Source organism: Saprolegnia parasitica, assembly GCF_000151545.1.
Source record: "Saprolegnia parasitica CBS 223.65 unplaced genomic scaffold supercont2.15, whole genome shotgun sequence".
Taxonomy (NCBI): Eukaryota; Oomycota; class Saprolegniomycetes; order Saprolegniales; family Saprolegniaceae; genus Saprolegnia; species Saprolegnia parasitica.
The window spans coordinates 253,383-270,324 of NW_012156409.1; the positions used below are offsets into that span (position 1 = coordinate 253,383).

At 57.8% G+C, this 16,942-nt stretch overlaps 8 protein-coding genes across 8 annotated transcripts in view; 3 read left to right on the top strand and 5 right to left on the bottom strand.

Moving 5' to 3' along the window:
• SPRG_19858 (hypothetical protein) overlaps nt 1-1,035 on the top strand; it is a gene marked incomplete at both ends in the record, with an annotated part of 2,102 nt that extends 1,067 nt beyond the window's left edge. Inside the window, 2 exons of the mRNA XM_012343976.1 lie at nt 42-547; nt 603-1,035. Of these exons, the coding sequence (XP_012199366.1) occupies nt 42-547; nt 603-1,035 (939 nt within the window). The remainder of the gene's footprint in view (nt 1-41; nt 548-602) is intronic.
• A 144-nt stretch (nt 1,036-1,179) lies between these two features.
• SPRG_05231 (hypothetical protein) lies at nt 1,180-2,173 on the bottom strand (the record flags this gene model as incomplete). Its single annotated transcript, XM_012343831.1, has 5 exons — nt 1,180-1,215; nt 1,281-1,598; nt 1,654-1,845; nt 1,890-2,025; nt 2,073-2,173. 5 exons carry the CDS (start codon nt 2,171-2,173, stop codon nt 1,180-1,182), a joined length of 783 nt encoding a protein of 260 aa, XP_012199221.1.
• Nucleotides 2,174-2,359: 186 nt separating this feature from the next.
• On the top strand, nt 2,360-2,940 carry SPRG_05232 (V-type ATPase). Its single transcript, XM_012343832.1, has 3 exons — nt 2,360-2,534; nt 2,584-2,666; nt 2,713-2,940. The coding sequence occupies exons 1-3, from the start codon at nt 2,408-2,410 to the stop codon at nt 2,857-2,859; spliced, it is 357 nt and encodes a 118-aa protein (XP_012199222.1). The 5' UTR covers nt 2,360-2,407; the 3' UTR covers nt 2,860-2,940.
• A 232-nt stretch (nt 2,941-3,172) lies between these two features.
• Nucleotides 3,173-3,860, bottom strand: SPRG_05233 (ADP-ribosylation factor). Its single transcript, XM_012343833.1, has one exon. It carries the CDS (start codon nt 3,825-3,827, stop codon nt 3,282-3,284), a length of 546 nt encoding a protein of 181 aa, XP_012199223.1. The 5' UTR covers nt 3,828-3,860; the 3' UTR covers nt 3,173-3,281.
• Nucleotides 3,861-4,849: 989 nt separating this feature from the next.
• On the bottom strand, nt 4,850-7,620 carry SPRG_05234 (SCY1 protein kinase). Its single transcript, XM_012343834.1, has 8 exons — nt 7,307-7,620; nt 7,026-7,256; nt 6,876-6,981; nt 6,339-6,826; nt 6,008-6,292; nt 5,772-5,945; nt 5,630-5,719; nt 4,850-5,584 (listed from the first exon to the last, which is right to left on the bottom strand). Exons 1-8 carry the CDS (start codon nt 7,565-7,567, stop codon nt 4,910-4,912), a joined length of 2,310 nt encoding a protein of 769 aa, XP_012199224.1. The 5' UTR covers nt 7,568-7,620; the 3' UTR covers nt 4,850-4,909.
• Nucleotides 7,621-9,804: 2,184 nt separating this feature from the next.
• SPRG_05235 (CMGC/DYRK/YAK protein kinase) lies at nt 9,805-11,900 on the top strand (the record flags this gene model as incomplete). Its single annotated transcript, XM_012343835.1, has 7 exons — nt 9,805-10,315; nt 10,361-10,495; nt 10,540-10,664; nt 10,716-10,916; nt 10,962-11,397; nt 11,441-11,768; nt 11,884-11,900. The coding sequence occupies exons 1-7, from the start codon at nt 9,851-9,853 to the stop codon at nt 11,898-11,900; spliced, it is 1,707 nt and encodes a 568-aa protein (XP_012199225.1). The 5' UTR covers nt 9,805-9,850.
• A 3-nt stretch (nt 11,901-11,903) lies between these two features.
• Nucleotides 11,904-13,638, bottom strand: SPRG_05236 (hypothetical protein; the record flags this gene model as incomplete). Its single annotated transcript, XM_012343836.1, has 7 exons — nt 13,528-13,638; nt 13,384-13,470; nt 13,126-13,340; nt 12,728-13,078; nt 12,434-12,673; nt 12,178-12,384; nt 11,904-12,123 (listed from the first exon to the last, which is right to left on the bottom strand). Exons 1-7 carry the CDS (start codon nt 13,618-13,620, stop codon nt 11,904-11,906), a joined length of 1,413 nt encoding a protein of 470 aa, XP_012199226.1. The 5' UTR covers nt 13,621-13,638.
• A 198-nt stretch (nt 13,639-13,836) lies between these two features.
• Nucleotides 13,837-16,910, bottom strand: SPRG_05237 (hypothetical protein). Its single transcript, XM_012343837.1, has 10 exons — nt 16,633-16,910; nt 16,460-16,579; nt 15,984-16,412; nt 15,869-15,940; nt 15,252-15,823; nt 14,923-15,211; nt 14,515-14,880; nt 14,414-14,468; nt 14,294-14,370; nt 13,837-14,252 (listed from the first exon to the last, which is right to left on the bottom strand). Exons 1-10 carry the CDS (start codon nt 16,864-16,866, stop codon nt 13,929-13,931), a joined length of 2,538 nt encoding a protein of 845 aa, XP_012199227.1. The 5' UTR covers nt 16,867-16,910; the 3' UTR covers nt 13,837-13,928.
• Between the last annotated feature and the right edge of the window lie 32 nt (nt 16,911-16,942).

Here is a 16,942-nt window from a genome sequence, read left to right on the forward strand (position 1 = left end):
AGGCCAAGACGATTGTGGCTCGCGTCCAAGGTGCGCTGGAGGCGAACGTCACGACGATCTGGTTCAACTCGCCCGACGCCCGCGCCATCGTGCTCACGTACCTCGTCGAGTACTTTGCGACGCTCGACAAGTGCATTGACGTCGGTGTCGATGTCTTTGGCATCAACGGTGTCGTGCAGCCCAACAAAATCCCGTCCCTTCTCTCGTGGATCCGGGACCTGTGCATGCTTCCGTACCCGTTTCCCCTCCCAGCCGATCTCAACCGCGACGGATACGTCAGCGAGCTCGAGATCGCCACGGGGCTCGTCCAGCAGCGCAACACGGAGCTCGCGACCGTCAACAATGACCCGGCCAAGTTCTTCGCCATTCGCGCGACCTTTGACGCGATCCTCCAGTGCGCGAGCAGTGCGTTCGAGATCTTTGCCAGCACGACGACGCACCTGCTCAACCCGGCAGAGTTTTTGGGCTTCGAGACGTACACGAACTCGACGTGCACGAAGCCCGTGATCGACACGGACGTCTCGGGGCCCGACCGCGTCGCAACTCGGTGCGAACGTCACGCTCGCGAACGCGCACGCTATTTTTGAGTCGAACAAAGCCAGCGACATTGCGCTGGCCCTCAACACGAGCGCGCTCCAGTCGCTCGCGATCGAAGACCACTATCTCCTCCTGCAGAGCTGCTACGACGACGCGTGGTCAACCGTCGGCCCGTCGCCGTACAGCGGCCTCCTTCAAAACGTCACGTGGTGCATGACGAATGCCAAAGCCAACACGCCATCGGACCTCCTCGTGCTGCCCAAGCCCGACTTCCACTCGCTCCTCAACGCGTCGTATGTGGGCGAGTACGCGTCGCTTCACGCGCAGATCGCATCGCTGCACCAACAAGAGCTCGCGCTCATCGCCAAGGAGAATGCGCTCATCGCGTGCGTCTCGGAGGCGACCGAGACGGTCGCGGACGGCAAGAACCGCGTGCCGCAGCGCTACTTGCCGCGCGCCGAGACTCTCGTCAACACGTGCTACGCCAACGCTTCCTAAGCACGCTCTCGATCACCATGCTGTAGTCCACCCTGTCTTTCCCTCTATGTAAACCACCACTGTATAATCGATCCTTTGCATGACCAATTGCGTGGCCACGTCTTATTGCGTAACCAGGTCTCATTGCGTGGTCTTATAGTAGTCTTATGAAATTTCTTTTTGGCGCAACTCGTCCTCTTGCTTGGTTTTGAGCGACCGAATTTGCGAAAGGTGGAGGTTCCGCAGCACGGAAAGCGATTTTGGACCTCGGCCATGGCTGCCGTGTTGTTGGCCTGCCGGTACTCGGCGTGCTGCTTCTGGAGCGCCTGGATCTCCTTGAACTGGTCCTGCATCAACCGGTGCATGTGGAATGAGTGCTCAATCTTGAGCTGGCTGGCCGCGGGTAGCTGCATCTGCCCTGCCTGTGAGGCGAGCGCGAGTGCCTCCACGGGCACGTGCTGCAGTGTGTTGTTGTCAAACATAACGCCATACAAGAACTGGCCTTTTGCCGTCGGCGCCGAGATGATCTTGCCCTTCTTCCCCGTGAGCTGCGAGAGCCCATATGCGGCAAGCTTGTCGACGGCCTACGTGGCGTTGCATGAGCTTGCAGTGCGCCACGATGGCGAGGATATTGAGTACGACTTTGATGACAACTTCCGTCCCGATCGCAAAGGGCAGTTTGGCGTCAGTGGTCGACTCCGACGGCAGCATCGGCTTGAGCGTCGCGGGCACGTTCGGCTTGTTGTACTTGGCCGCGAGCTGCTTGGCGTCCATGTTGTACGTCTGCGGCATCTTGATGCCCGGCGACGGCGCCGGCTTCAATGTGCTCATCTATGTGCGGTCAATAGACCGATGACCAAGGACGCGAGAGCTACCGAGGACGGCTGCGTCGCACTCGACGTGCTAGGCGAAGCGTACGATGTGTACGAGAGCTGCGTGCGCTTCGCTCGGTTGAGCACGGCTTCGTAGCCGATGGTCTGGACCAGCGCCCGGCGCTTGCGGTCGTAGTTCCTACGCAAGCCAGGCATGATGCCAGTGGCGCAGTCCATGCTTCCTACCGCTGGCGCTCGGCGGCAGCGTTGAAGCTGAGGCAGTCGGATACGCTCTCGTAGTACTGCGCGATCGAGGTCGGTTCGAAGCTCTTGCGCCGGGTCTCCATGGCTCCACTTGCGTCCGGGTTTTGGCTCCGGGATTTAATATTAAACCCAGCCGGGCGATATCTGCATAATAATATTCGTTTTTCCACAGGCATGCCCGTCTTTTTATTCCATTATAATTCAATTGTAGTATACTTGCATTTTAAAATATAGTGTGTGAAGAAAAAACAGAGCTCCATTTTTCGCCAATTGACTTGTGGTCATTTCTTCAAGACCGGAACGAGGAAGGAAGCAACATGAGCTTGGAGAGCGCTACGAAGCTTGTCGGTGTCATCGGCGACGAAGACACCGTCACGGGCTTCATCCTCGCGGGCGTCGGCCACCGCACGGCCGAAGGCACCAACTTCCTCGTCGTCAAGCCGAGTGTGTCGCGCGCATCATATCGATAGGCAGCTCATCATGTCCATTGTAGCGACCCCGATCTCGGTCATCGAAGACGCCTTCAAGCGCCTCTCGAGCCGCGATGACATTGCCATTATTCTTATCAACCAGCATGTGCGCTGCCAGATAAGCGAAAGACGATGGCTCATGGCGTGGCTAGGTTGCCGAAGAGATCCGCCATCTCCTCAACGCGTACGAGCAGACGATCCCCACGGTGCTCGAGATCCCGAGCAAGGACCTGCCGTACGACCCGTCCAAGGACTACATCATGAAGCGCGTCAACCTCATGCTCGGCGAAGGCCCGTAAAGCGCGCCGTGGACGTAGGATGGCATGGGGACGCTGTAGAGGCGCCACCCATTATCACACTCACAATCTTTTGCATCGTCGACTGTATCTTGGAAGCGCCTTGCCAGATGCAGACGCTGTCATTGCCATGACGCAGGCTGCGGTGTGTCGGGTGTGATGCATCCCTTGCATGCAAGCACGGTGTCGAGATTGCGATCTTTACGGATGACGATGAATCGACGTTCGCTTCGTTCTCTTGCCACGACAAAACGAGTGTGGATATGGGTGATCACGAATGTGGCGGTGAACGATAGAGGGGAGGTGAACGCGTAGGGCTTGTTTGCAAACAGTAGAATCGTTGTATTAGATAAATCGTTCCCAGTTGTTGGCAAGCTAAAATATAAACCGAATGCAAAACTACGGGCCTGCGGTGGCGGAGTCGTCTACTTTCTCTTCTGGAGCGTGGCCGAGAGCCAGTCGAGGCCTTCGTACAAGCCGTCACCCGTCGTGGCGCAGCACGCCTGGATGAACCACTGGCGGTGGCGGAGGCCGTGGAGGCCAAGCTTGTCCGTCATTTCGGCGGCGCTCATGGCGTTGGGCAAATCCTGCTTGTTGGCAAAGACGAGCAAGATCGAGTCGCGGAGCTCGTCTTCGTTCAGCATCCGGTGGAGCTCGTCGCGGGCGGCGTCGACACGGTCGCGATCGTTCGAGTCGACCACGAAGATGAGGCCCTGTGTGTTCTGGTAGTAGTGGCGCCAGAGCGGGCGGATCTTATCCTGACCACCGACGTCCCACACCGTGAACGAGATGTTCTTGTACTCGACCGTCTCGACGTTGAAGCCAATGGTCGGGATCGTGGTCACGACCTCGCCGAGCTTGAGCTTGTAGAGGATCGTCGTCTTGCCGGCCGCATCGAGACCGACCATGAGGATGCGCATCTCCTTCTTCCCGAAGAGGCGCTCAAACACGCGAGAAAAGGCCATGCCCATGGTTGCTTCTTCCGGGCTGACTGAAAAAGAAAACTGAGCGTCCCCGTCGCCGTTGACTTCGAATTTCTATATTCTCCCCTCCCCTTGCTTTCTGCACCATTCCATACAAAGAAGAAGATCTCACTCGCACATAGCGAGGAGAGGGCAGGGACCCAATCAGAGGCCAGTATCGCGGCGCGAGCAAATCACAGATCGCCACAACAACTCTCGTTGCCCGCCAAGGGCCCCCGAAAATAGAAATCCGTTGCAGAAATGGGACCTCGACATGTGCAACACTCACTGCCTGTTTGTATGGACGGACGCCACACGTGCAAACGCCGCAAGATTGTCGGGCCGATTATTTTTTGCAGCGTCCGATGCCTGTATTGTATTTTGAATAATATTATTCGCACAGACATCCTTGAAGCTCAAGAATGAGGCGACCATCGGGTAGCATTTATTTTATGACGCGATATTTTTTAGAGCCATTGCCATCGAACGCATCAAGATCGCGCGAATAATAATATTCCAGCACTTCAAAGTGGTATACAAATCGCAAGGTACATTGTATTGTATTGCACCCGCCTTGTCATGTGCAACGCTTTGTATGTAATGTGCCGCTGTTGGGCCGTTACGTGTTTTTCTTCCACTGGATACGGCGAAGGCAAGGGAAGCGACGGCGATGGCGTCCGCCCAGCAACGCGGCGGCCGCCTGTGACGAGGACGACCCCGAGGAAGGGAAGCTTTCTTCGCTCAGGTCCATGCTCCATGATGGCGATACGTCGCCTATCATCTCGTGGAGCGGGATGGGCAGTGTGAGACGAGGACTCGGCCATCGCTCGCTTCGACGCACTCGCTTCGATGCACGCCATGGTTCTGCTTCTGCGGGACGACCACTAAGAGCTGAGAGGTTCCATGCCGCGATCTTCGGTGGACCAATCGTGGAGCGCCACGCCACACGAGCCGTTTCTGAACGGCAATCGCAGTGAGCTCATGACACGTGGCAGGCTCTGGCGAGAGAAGGCGAGAGGATCCATGTTGAAGGAGGATGATCATGTTGGGCAATGAATTGTCTACGAGCGTTGCATACAAGGCGGTGACGCCTACATATCCCAGTCCCAGTTGTCGCCGCCCTTGGGCTTGTTTTGGAGCTTCAGGGCGCCGAGGGGTTCTCGCTTGGCTTTCGCCTCGGACCGGCGTTCCTGGAGCGACTTTTTGGGCTCGGCTGGCTTGACGAGCGACGCACTCGCACCGCTAAAACCGGTTGGCGCAGAAGGTTTTTGCAGACTCAGCGACCCCGAGCCCGTGCGGGACGCAGACGAGCCCGTCGACGACGGCGCCCCCCAGTCGCCAAAGAAATCGTCTTTAGATGCAGCGGGCTGCAACGGCTTGGGCGGCGTCACGTGCACAGGCTTCGGAGCCAAAGACGCTTGCCATGCAGAGGACGAGAACGTGCTTGGAGCAGGAGTCGACCATGACGCAGTGGTTGATGAAGTAGAAGTTGCCGGTGTTGTCGTTGTTGGGCTCGTCAAATCGTCGAGGTCGTCGCCCCACGCGTCATCGCCGTCATCGTTGAAGTCATTTGCCGAGATTGGGGCTGCTGGCTTTGGCGGCTGCCACGACGCGGACGAAGTAGTTGAGACTGGCGCCGCGTCAATCACAGCAGGGTTGGCAGCTTCGTGCAATTGGCGCTCGCGCTCTTCATCAGCCTCGCGCACCTTCATTTGGGCGGCTTCGTCCTGGATCTTCTTGATGTAATCGGCCATACACGTCAGCGTCTACATGGTATCGATGAAGCAACGTGCAGTGGACGCCGAGTCGACCTCGTCGCGGACGCTGGGCGAAATGTCTAGCATGAGCGGCGCAATCGCAGGAATGATGGCGCAAGCAACATCTTGGTACGTAAAGTACTCCTACAGAAAACGACGACAGTGAGAGTCGCGACGGAGGTTCGTCACGTAGTACGTCGCAAGCGACAAGTGTGCGCAGGCCTGCGAGCCGTGCGTGCGGGAACGGATCTTTGAGGGCGCGGGTGAACGCTGGCAAGAGCACCTTGGCACGCGTGGCGGCGCTGAGATGCGGCGCAATCTTGCCGAGGCAGATCGTCGTGTTGGTGCGAATCGCAGGTTCAGGGTCCGTCTACGCTCCTCGTGTCAGCAAGCACGTCATCGATCATTTGATCATCGACGAGAAGAGTAGACCTGAAGCTTGGCGAAAAACTTCATGAGCTTCGTGTTCAAGTTGGCGTCCGAGAGCTTGTCGGCAATGTGCAGCATGCTCTTGACCGTGTATTCGCGCAAGACGGCCGACGTGTCATGGAACCCGGTGCAGATGTTATCAAAGATGACGTTGCTGTTGACGAGCTTGGCGTCAAAGTGCACGGCAAACGACTCCATCATCTGCAGCAGCTGGAGACGCACGGCGCGGTCGTTGCAGCCAAAGAGCTTGATGAGTGTCGGCAGCACTTGGTCCTTAAACTCGTCCGGCTACAAAAAACGCTTCCGTGCTGCGAATATGGCTCGAGGCACGTACCGAGAGCTGGCTCCCGATCTTGACCATGGCCGGCAACATGTGACTCTCGGACGGATCGAGCTTGTAGTTGCCACCGGCCTTGCCACCCGTCGCGACGCCAAAATCCACAATCGCCTTGAGCGCTGGAAGCACCTTGAATACCGCCGTGTGCTTGGGCAAGGCGTCGATGCTCGCGCTCAGATCTTTGTAAAATTCGACCTTTTCGTCCGGCGACTTGATTGCGAGCTCGTCGAGAAAGGTCATTTGCCGCAAGAAATGCGACTCAAAGTACGCACTCGTGAGCGCCTGGTCGGGGTTGAGGCGCCGCGAGGCCGTTGCGTCCGTGCTACGTTTGACAAAGGTCGAGAGACCGGACGGAACGCGACTGCAATCGCTTGGCGACGAGAATGACGGGTGGTGCAGATAGATGATCAGGCACGCGAGCGCATACATGTCAACCGCATACGTGGGCGACGATGCCACGGACGACCAGTCCCGGCGCGCACACTCTACGCATAGTACTATAAGAAGCAATAAGAGCAACGCGCGGAAGTGCACCGGGTGCTTTGAAACGCGGGTCCACCGTGTGGTCGTGCTGGACGAACGGCGCGCTCATGCTGGGCTCGCCCGTGAGTTCGAAGCCGCCGAGCTTCCACTCGCCACCCTAGCATCGACGCATATGCATAGAATCGAGAGCGGTCGTCGCACCTTGGTGACAAAGATGCTGGTCGGGTTTAGTCGGCCGTGAATGAGCTTGACGTCGTTGTTGATGAACTTGAGCGCGCCGAGGATCGACCGAAGACCCCACGCGATCAGGACCTTCTCCTCGTTGCTGTTGGCGCCATACTCGGCACGGATGTCGTCGAGATAGGCGTTCAACGGCACGACGTCTTCGGTGACGATGAAGACGTGGCCGTTGTTGGGCACGTCAATGCCGTCCTACACCGGCGCATCATGAGCTGGATGGACCTCGTAGGACGCCGACGTACAATGTAGGCAAGGACATTCGGGTGGCGCAAAGTCTTGATGCGCCGCAGAGCGTTCTGCGCTAGCGCATTCGAGGGCTGCTTGGACTTGAACACCGCGACGCTGCTGCCGTCGGCCTTGGCTTTGCCGCGGAGTAGGATAAAGTCCGGAAGCCCTGCATCATAGGCAGGCTCGGTGGACTCGAGCGAGAAGGGCAGGCCTCCGACGCTGCCCATCGTGAAGGCGGAGCCGAGGCCCATGACGGTACTCTTGAGGAACTGCATGCGTTGACCGAGGAGCGTCAACTGCGGCGGACGCTGGGGACAAGAAAATATTTTGATGCACCCCCTGAAACGAGCGTCCCGTAGGGGGGTCGAAAAAATGCGGCGTAGCTTCAACAATATTTGAGTATCCGGATATGGTGCCATCAATTCCGAGTTTTTGCCTGCACCGCCTGTGGTGCGCCAGCGCATTTTCGCCTTGGGCGATGGCTTGCATGCGGCTTCTGTTAGATGCACCGGTAAGTGGACACGACCTCTCCAGTCCCTACTTAATTCGCTTGACGGACTCAGTCGACACTCACTCGATGTTGGCTCCGCGCTTGCTGTGACTTTCCGCACACTATCTGCGTTTGACCAACGGATCTTCTAACCACCTTGCCGCGGTCAAGAGCGTGTGTATCTCAAAGTCCTGGGCTTTGCAGTCGGCGCGACCCGTGCCAAGCTGCTCGTTGAGGCCCTTCACCTCGTCAACAAGGGCGTGTCGATGGAGGAGTCGTACAATGCTTGAAGGTGGTTGAGAGAGCTGGTGTCGTGGCGAAGGCGTGCTGTGCCATGGCGTTGAATTGCGCTAGCCACTGCTGTAATTGGTTGTTCTTCGATGCGTCGGCGGCTGCGACAGCGCTGTCACGCTGCTTCTTTAGGGCCCGTCTTTGGCGGCCACGAGAATGTCGTGGCCCAGTAGCAGCGCCTGGAGATTTGCGCCAAGACCTTCGACGAAGATGAGCTGTGCGAAGTGCTGCGCGGAATGTTGCGTCTTTTAGTCAATGTATCGACGTATCTGAATGACTTTTGTCAATGCCGAAAGCCAAGATGCAAGAAATACAACATCACCGAAAAGCAGCCAACGTCAGTGGCGGTCGTGGTGCTCACTGGAGCACACGACGACAGTTCACTCCCTTTGGCCCAACTGTTTTGATAAACGTTGCGCTCGAGCGCAAGGACGCGAGTTTGGCGAGAGTTCGACTCGGTCGTCTCTGCTACCAGTTGAGCTTCTACCGCAGCGACGCGCGATAGCTGCGCTGTGGTGGTGGCTAGCGGAACGGATTATCGAGGTGGCCATGGTGTTCCTGGGATAAACTGGGTCTCAGTGGCCGGTCGCGCGCGCACGGGCGTGCGAGGCGCCGGTGCGGCTGCTTCGGAAGGAGCCCGAGCAGTAGGTGGTGGCGTCACTAGAGCGGAGCGGATTGGTATGGTCTACAGGGCGCAGGTTCGCGGCGGGACCATGATGCGTGGTGTCGGCGCTGCCTTGGGGGCAACGCTGGTGACGCTGTTCCAGCGAGGCTGTGTACTCGTTGTCATAGTTGTCGTCGGCGCAATGGAGCGATTCGAAGAGTGAGCTAGGGATGCAATCAATGCACTTTTCTACTTGATATTTACTCGTAATAACGAAATCGCTACTCCCACTGGGGCCGACGTTGCTGACGCAAAGGGCTATCAGCCTCGTCCAGCGAATATTCACTAATAGGCACCAGTGAGTCTGCTTGTGAAACTGGAGACCGAATGTCGCGCTTTTTTCTAGCACTGGTCCTTCATCAACGAGGTGACCGATTGCAAGAGCACCCAGCTTCGTACGCCAAGGTTGCTTTGCAGACTTCAGTTCGAAGTGGAGTATCAAAGTAGGGGCATGGTTTAGATCGCGCCAAGCTGCCTCGTTGTCATGAAGTCCGCTAACGTGATTAGATTTTTGCCGCTAGCCTTTTCTACCTCGTGCTCCTTGTTGCCTATTTGACGCAGCATATTATTGGTCGCTGAGAGTTGGGGACGATTACGTGCATTGCGAGCTTAGCCCTTGACTCTCGTGGCCTTGGTACCTGATGTTAGCATGCTTGCGTTAGCGTGCTGAAACAGTGATATATCGACCCTTTTCGCGCGGCTGAAACTGTTGACAGCGGTTTCAAGCCGCTTCGAGCCGAACGGTTGCGCCGTAGGGTTGGCATCGTCGCCGATTGGTTCGTTCTCTGACCGCAATAATTAAATGCCGTATTGTGCCAAATACCTTGGCATATGTATGCAAGTGATGCGGAAAAGACAATAAAATGCACATGTCAAATGTTCGACGGTTTTCTAGCGGCCTTGCATTTTTTTGTCCCCATACAATAACCGCAGAAAATGCCAGCCATTCCACTTGAGCTTTGTATGATAACTGGGAAGATTGCATTAAATGCACGGCCCGTGAAAATTAAAATGCAGCTCGGCGTGGCTTGCGTTCGGTATCTTGAACCGGTGTATCTTGTATTTTTATCCCACTGCGGCCATGCGCGCCCAAGACAGCCCGACGGAGGTCGCATGCGACAAGGTGTCCCACGCCAGCAGGTCGACGTCGCCAAAGACACGGCGAGGGCCGCAGCGCAGCGCGATGGCCGCGCAGAGCCCGACGCCCCGCATGTCTGCGCTCGCGCGGCTCACGACGCACCTCGCGGCGACGTACGCGCGGTGTGGCCTCGCTTACAAGAGCCCGCCCAAGGTCGAGCGCCGAGTGCTCACCAAGAACAGCCGCGTCACGGGCAACAATGGCTGGGACAACGACGAGAACAACATCGTGCTGCGTGTGCGAGACCTCTTGGGCGTGCAGAGCAAGACCGGCCACCCCACGCACCTTTTGTCGTGCTGGACCTTCTTGGCCAAGGCACGTTTGGCCAAGTGTTTCGGTGTCAAGATGTCGACTCGAAGGAGCTCGTGGCCATCAAGATCATCCGCAATCACCCGTCGTACTACAAGCAGGCCCTTGTCGAGATCCACGTCTCGATGCTGGTACGCGCAACTGCCATGGCTAGCAACCTCATGACTTGTATGCAGCTCAGCACCACGTCTGAAATTGATGGCTTCGAGCACGTTGTGCAGATGCACGATCACTTTATGTTCCAGAACCATCTCTGCCTCGTTTTTGAGCTGCTCAGCATCAACTTGTACGAGCTCATCAGCCAAAACAGCGTATGACATGCTCGTCCCGACATGGCTAACCACATGAACTCTAGTTTCGAGGCCTACCGCTCACCGTCGTCCGTGGCTTCCTCATTCAAATCCTCAAGAGCCTCGTGCTCCTTGGCCGCACCAACATCATACACTGCGATCTCAAGCCCGAAAACATCCTACTCTCCGGGTACGTCCCTCTAAAGATTCATGTACTGGACAAGGACATGCGCCCTGCTAGCACCGAGCAAACTTTCTCCATCACGGACGCCACCTCGCGGCGCCAGGTGCCAAAAATCAAGCTTGTGGACTTTGGCTCGGCCTGCTACGAAGACGAGACCGTCTACTCGTACATTCAGTCGCGCTTTTATCGGTCACCCGAAGTGCTTTTGGGGCTACCCTACAACGGCGCCATCGACATGTGGTCGCTGGGCTGTATTAGGTACATCCCGTCGACTGATTGATGTGCTGACGCGACGAATGGTAGTGTCGAGATCTTCCTTGGGCTGCCGCTCTTCCCCGGCGTCTCGGACCACGACCAGCTCCGACTCATTGTTGAAACCATTGGACCACCGCCGTCGCACATGCTCGCGGCTGGTCGCAACGTGCGCAGGTTTTACCACCGAGACGAGCGCGGCGTCTTGCGGCTCAAGACGCCGGACGAGTATGCAGCCGAGACGCAGACGCCACGCAATGTATCAAAGCGCTACTTCAAGCACTCGGTCCTCGACGACATCATTCATGCGTACCCGATTCCTCGCAGCGCGTCGTCCGAAGAGTGCGAGAAAGAAGTCCAGGCGCGGCACGTGTTTTGCCACTTCTTGCGCGGCCTCCTCGTCGTGGACCCTGCGGTGCGCTGGACGCCAGAGCAGGCGCTCGCCCACCCGTTTGTGACGGGCGACGCATTCGAGCCGAGCTTTGAGGTTCATATCTACCTTGACTGGGAGACTCCTAACCTTATTGTAGCCACCACGAGAGTACGTCCGGCCTCGATACCGACCACCGATGGCCTTCATGCCACCGCCGCAGTGGGCCGGCTACTACTCGGCCCCTCGCAACATTCCTCGGGCCGACCCCTACTACCCGTGCGGCCCAGTGTACCCCCACTCGTGTCCCATGCCCGATGGCTGTCACCCCATGTATTATATGTCGCCTGACTACTTTGGCCCACCCATCATGTATACGGGCATGTACGAGATGCCACCTGCCGCGTGGGAGTACCCACCTCCCGTGCTCTTGCACCCCCACCGATCGACGACCGAAAGCGAAAGGGGCCCGCCCCGCACCCGCTCTTGTACGACGACGATTTGCGGCCTCGGCGACAGCAGAACGCCGCGCCATCAATACCCAGCGCGACGCACCGCAAGTGGCCACGCCGGCGAAAACAAAAAGATTCACTCGCCACGCAGTTTGCCACCAAACTTGATATTTAGTAACTTAAGAGCCGCTGGATCTTTTGACGGTCAATTTCGAGTTCGTCCAAGCGCCGCGCTCGCTTCTCGGGGCCTAGGGCGCCAATGAATGGGACTTGGTCGAGCTCGGACGTGCAAGCGTCGAGGAGCGACGTCAAAGCTTCTTTGGAAACAAGTCCTTTCTCGTACGCTGCGAGACCCGCGCCCGCGTACGTCTCGTAAAACACGACGCCTTGCCTACGCACCGACATGAGTCGCATGTCGACTTGGTCGATGGACTGTGCTACGTACGCGCGGTAGGCGTCCTTGGCGCCGCCGTCGCCCGTCGTCGGCTCCTGCGGCGCAATGTCGTGGATGAAGACAGCGGGAACCTTGTCCGGGTACAGATCCAGCAGCCGCGATGCGAGGAGCGCGTCGCCTTGGCCCGCGTCGCCAAAAAATACAAACTGGTACTCGGGAAAGAGCGTTGCGTAGCGCTCAAAGTTCTGGAGCTTGAGGCTAGTGCATGTGCCATGTAGAATCGTAGATCATCATTGCAGAGAGGTACCCAGCGATCTTAGCGTTGCTCACAAGGCCTTGCACCGACCCGTTGAGCACGGTGGGGTTGGTCATGCCGAGGCTTACGAGGTGGTCAGCCGTGAGCGTGCGTCCGAGGCTGAAGAAGCCGCGCGGCCGGGCCGTGAGGAAGGTCACAGACGGTGCCTTGTCGACACCGTGCGCGATGGACCGGTAGAGGTGGGAGACGCCAGGGTAGAGCACGTGCGCAGGATACCGTTGGTCGGCCCACCTACATCCCGTGCATGAGTATGCGCCAAGCACGCAGCAGGAGAGGATAGCGTACCCTGCAAAGAGCGTATCGTCGATATCGCTCATGATCTTGACGAGCGGCTTGTGCTTGTGCGCCATCGACACTTTGAGCGACTCGACGGCGATGTGCTGCATGACCGAGACGACCTGGGTCATGTCCTTGGCGCCGTAGATGAGTTGGTAGAGGTCGCCACCGCGAAACCCATCTTGCAGTGCATTTATCGAGTTCTCGGCGTTGATGTCTTCCTTGAGAAGCGTGAGATCGACGCCGTGCGTGCCCTTGAGGATGTTAAAAGCTGCGGTTTGGTACTCGGCCTTCTGGCGCACGAGCGGTGAGAGCAGTTGCTGCTGGATGGATCGAATGATCACGCCACGGTTCGCCAGCCTAAACGCAGTCGCACTCCTACGTTGTAACGAAGCGACACGTCGTACGAGATGTCGGGCAGCCGCGACTTGCTGAGCACGTCGAGCACCATGGAGCGGACGCGCGGCGCACAGTTGTGGAACATGAAGCACGTCATGGTCGTGCAGAAGCGGTCCGAGCCTTCGGGCGAGATGGCGCCGAGGATGCCATTGAGCGTCTCGGGCGACGCGTTGGCGAGCACGTTGTGGCAAAAGGAGAGATCGTCCAGCGGCACGTTCTTGCCCTGTTCACGCCATAGAACCCGTTGCTACAGTAGAGATACGTACGCGAAGATGCATCTCGCCAGGCGCGTCCTTGCCGTCGACTTGGAAGACGACGCCGCTCTTGCGCTGCTTGAAGTGCCACGTGGTTCGCTGCGCCATATATGGCGTGCATGAGCCGTGCTGCGTCATGAGTCTCATGGAGCGTACCTGCTTCATGCCGACCCATTTGCGCTGCATGCGTCCGGCGGCGATCCGCCATGTCGACATCTCGCGCTGGCCGCGGAACATCGCGCTCATCATCAAGATGCGAGATTCAAGGGACTACTGGGCTCGAATCCAATGGAATTCGGTTTTTGCCTGAAAGTAGGACAAAACCGAAAAAGAATGAAATTCGGTTTCCCACAGACCGTGAAAAACATAAAACCCACCACCTTTACACCACGTGAGGCGCGACACCGCGCAGTGATAGCGTTGGCGCCAAAATGCTATTCTATCCTAGTACAGTACCAGGTACTAGTAGTTGCATCCTGCTGGACGTTCTCGTTCCTCTTGTTTACACGCGGGCAGAATTTCGGCGCAGTACCATAGCTAAAGTATCTCGCAAGACTCTACCCGTTGGTGTTGTGGTGGAAGAAGCGATGGAGCTTCTTGGCATTCGAGGGCCCCAGGAGCGGGTCGAGGTCGGCCAGCGTCATCTTGCTCAGGTCCGCGAGGGTGCGACAGTTAGCTGCGACCTTGCGGTAGTTGTGCGCAGTGATACCCGGGAGCTTGCGCAGTACGTCGACCGCGTTCATGTTGTAGAACGACGACCCACCCGAGGTTGCCGACCCGGCGGCCATCGCGGCCTCGACGTCTGGGTCGTCCTGGCCCTTCTTGACGAGCCGGAAGAGCTCGACGGTCGCGTGTGGTGACTTGGACCAGAGGAAGCGAAGCTAACGCCTGATCACTACCGCTGAATCGACGCCTTTTGTACCTGGGGAAAGTGCAGGACGAGGAGGCTCAACTTGGACGTGATGCTGTTGTGCTTGATGTCGCTCGTGATCTCACCGACTTCCTACACTACTATGGTCCATATATTGCGCAAGGCAAAGACGTGCCTGGAGCGCAAAGGGCTTTTCGGGATTGAACTCGATGAGCAAGAGCGGCGTCTACGGCGAGCGATTCCATGAGGCGACGACACTCGAACCAGTCGACCTGGTAGTGGCGAATCATCATTTCCGCTTGGTTGAAGAGGCGGCCGTTGTTGAGCGAGCCAAAGAGATCGCTGATGGACTTGCGCTCGACGCACATTTGCGACGAGAGAATGTAGTCGCCAACCTCGAGTGTCACGGGATGCAGTACCATGCCTTCCTTGTGCAGCATCGACGGCAGCGCCGACCGAAACTCGCGCACGTCCACAATGACGCTGTGCGACACGAGCTGGACGCGTGCGCGGCCACCTGTGCGCGTGTCCAAGCTGTACTGCGGCGCCTGCTTGGCCTTGATGTGCGCCGGGATGTCAAAGACGTTGAGCGGGATCACCATATGCTCTTTTTGTCGAATGAGCTTTTCGAAGGCCTCCTATATGCATTGAGTGAGACGCGATCACTTGGATGCAAGTACCTTTTCCCGCTGAACTTCGGTCAAGTACGCTTGCTGCTCGGCGCTTTCGTCGTAGACCATAAAGTAGACGCTGAGCGGGTCGTCGGCGTAGTGCGCGTGGTAGACTTCGAGCTCGCGAATGAACGCGACGTCCGGGTCGTACAAAACCACGTGCTCGGGCTGCAGGTCGTGAAGGAGCGTCGCACACCGCTTCGCCTGCGCATACGTGCAAATGACAAGGTGGTCGTTCCGCGGTAGCACGGTGAGCGGTGCCGATAACTTGGTCTTCTTGACCAGACCGTCGTCTTGGCTACGGGCCACGTAAGCTCCGTTACTGGATAAGATTGCACCTCAGTTGGACGAGCTCGTCCATCGAGAGCCCGTACGAGGCCATTTCACTCGGCAGCGGTTCGTTTGTGGCCGTCACAGCCTTGCGCTTGCCAGCACTGGTCTTATGCACAGCCGGCGCGATGCCGCACGCCTGGAGGAGCAGCTGGTGCTCGGTCGAGAAGGACGTCCCACCTTTTTGCTGGAGGTACTGCCGGAACCGGCGCTGGAGCATGTCGGTGCCGCCACAGTAGAGAAATTCGCGCAGCTGGGCGCACGTGCGTTCGTCGCGCACGAGGATGAGTGTCGCGGCGCCGCCTTGGACGCTGCTCGTCGCTGGCGCGTCTCGGATCTCGGCCAGCAGCTCGTGCAGCGACTGCCACTTGGAGTTGGCTTCGAGCGTGAGCTCAATCCCAGCGACGCCCTTCTTGGTGCGGATCGTGTACAGTCGCTTCTTGGCTGCGACAAAGAGGCGGTCGGCGGCGGCGGTAAAGAGCCACGGCGACGGCGTGCGCTGGTTCCCGCTTTGCGCCTTTTGCGCGAGGAGAAAACTGTAAAACGTGATGGCGTCGTAGCGCGTCAAGTATGCGAGCAGCTAGCTTTCGTGAGATCGTCGGATTTCCATGTGTCGTCACTGTACCTGTCGCAGCACCGTGAGGTCGCCCGTGAGCTGCTTGGTCTTGTGCGGCAGCCGGTGCCAAATGGCACTCAACTAGGGTCGTAGAGGAAGCGCAGGACGGTGAAATCAAACGCACCTGCTTTTTAAGCTGAAACTCGAGGGCCTTTGTGAGCGCGTTCTTCATTGTGAGCTCCGTTTCGTCGAGGTCCTTGCAGCTGCGCTTGAGCTCGTTGAGTGTTGCTTCGAGCGCAACAAGGAGCGCAGCTTGCATGTCCTTCATGAGCGGCGTGAGGCTGACCTCAATCTCGTAGACTTCGGGCGAGTGCTGGTCCAGGACCGAGTGCACGGCCATGTGAAAGCGCGGGTACAGAAGGAGCTTGCGAAGGTACAGAAGCTTCATGACCTGCTCGACCTTGTGGAAGCCGGAGGCAAAGGCGTACGCGTCTTCAGAGAAGGCCTTGACAAACCCAGTCCGATTCATCTCCCGAAAGAGACGCAGAATGAAGGCCTCGACGGACGTGTCTGTGACGCGATGCGCGTCACAGACGAGCAGCCCCGAAATCATCTAGGACCACATATGTGATCGGCAAAACAAAAGCAACGCTGTTTTACCGGGACATCGATGGATTGGTTGAGCAAGTCGACGACGAGGATGCGAGACGTAATGAAGAAGCACCCGCCTTCCTTGTAGAGCTGCTTGCGCTCCTGCACCGTGCACTTGTTGGTGATGATCTAGTCGCATGCCGTAATGACACATCAAGCCATTATGGTCGAACAAAACGCACCTTGGGTAGCTGGTCGATCGGAACGCCTTGCATCGTGAGCGCCTCGACGTAGAGCTCGGCCGTGTCGGTCGCGTTCAGACACAGCACGAGGTTCGTGGGCACGCAGTGCAGGCGCAGGAAGTTGGTAAGCAGCGTGCGCTGGGCGAGGCCTTTCGCCATGACCACCATGATGTCCCGCTCCAGCATGAGGTTCTCCATCATCTCCTTCTCAAACTCGAGCCAGTACGGCGCCATCGTCCGCTGCTGCTCGTGGGCTCTTGGGCTTCGTGTGCAAACTCTTCAACAAGGCCATTGGTCCATTTCGATCCGA

What these genes read in the sequence shown, in the direction of transcription:
- SPRG_05232 (XM_012343832.1), top strand. Translation starts at nt 2,408, where the DNA reads ATGAGCTTGGAGAGCGCTACGAAGCTTGTCGGTGTCATCGGCGACGAA. An exon ending in CTTCCTCGTCGTCAAGCCGA is followed by an intron (nt 2,535 to 2,583) that starts GTGTGTCGCGCG and finishes TGTCCATTGTAG; the next exon opens with CGACCCCGATCTCGGTCATC. An exon ending in TTATTCTTATCAACCAGCAT is followed by an intron (nt 2,667 to 2,712) that starts GTGCGCTGCCAG and finishes TGGCGTGGCTAG; the next exon opens with GTTGCCGAAGAGATCCGCCA.
- SPRG_05233 (XM_012343833.1), bottom strand. Translation starts at nt 3,827, where the DNA reads ATGGGCATGGCCTTTTCTCGCGTGTTTGAGCGCCTCTTCGGGAAGAAG.
- SPRG_05237 (XM_012343837.1), bottom strand. Translation starts at nt 16,866, where the DNA reads ATGGCGCCGTACTGGCTCGAGTTTGAGAAGGAGATGATGGAGAACCTC. An exon ending in AGTTTCAGCTTAAAAAGCAG is followed by an intron (nt 15,941 to 15,983) that starts GTGCGTTTGATT and finishes CTACGACCCTAG; the next exon opens with TTGAGTGCCATTTGGCACCG. An exon ending in CCGAAGTTCAGCGGGAAAAG is followed by an intron (nt 14,881 to 14,922) that starts GTACTTGCATCC and finishes CAATGCATATAG; the next exon opens with GAGGCCTTCGAAAAGCTCAT.
- SPRG_05234 (XM_012343834.1), bottom strand. Translation starts at nt 7,567, where the DNA reads ATGCAGTTCCTCAAGAGTACCGTCATGGGCCTCGGCTCCGCCTTCACG. An exon ending in CCCGCGTTTCAAAGCACCCG is followed by an intron (nt 6,827 to 6,875) that starts GTGCACTTCCGC and finishes TACTATGCGTAG; the next exon opens with AGTGTGCGCGCCGGGACTGG. An exon ending in CGCCCAGCGTCCGCGACGAG is followed by an intron (nt 5,585 to 5,629) that starts GTCGACTCGGCG and finishes GATACCATGTAG; the next exon opens with ACGCTGACGTGTATGGCCGA.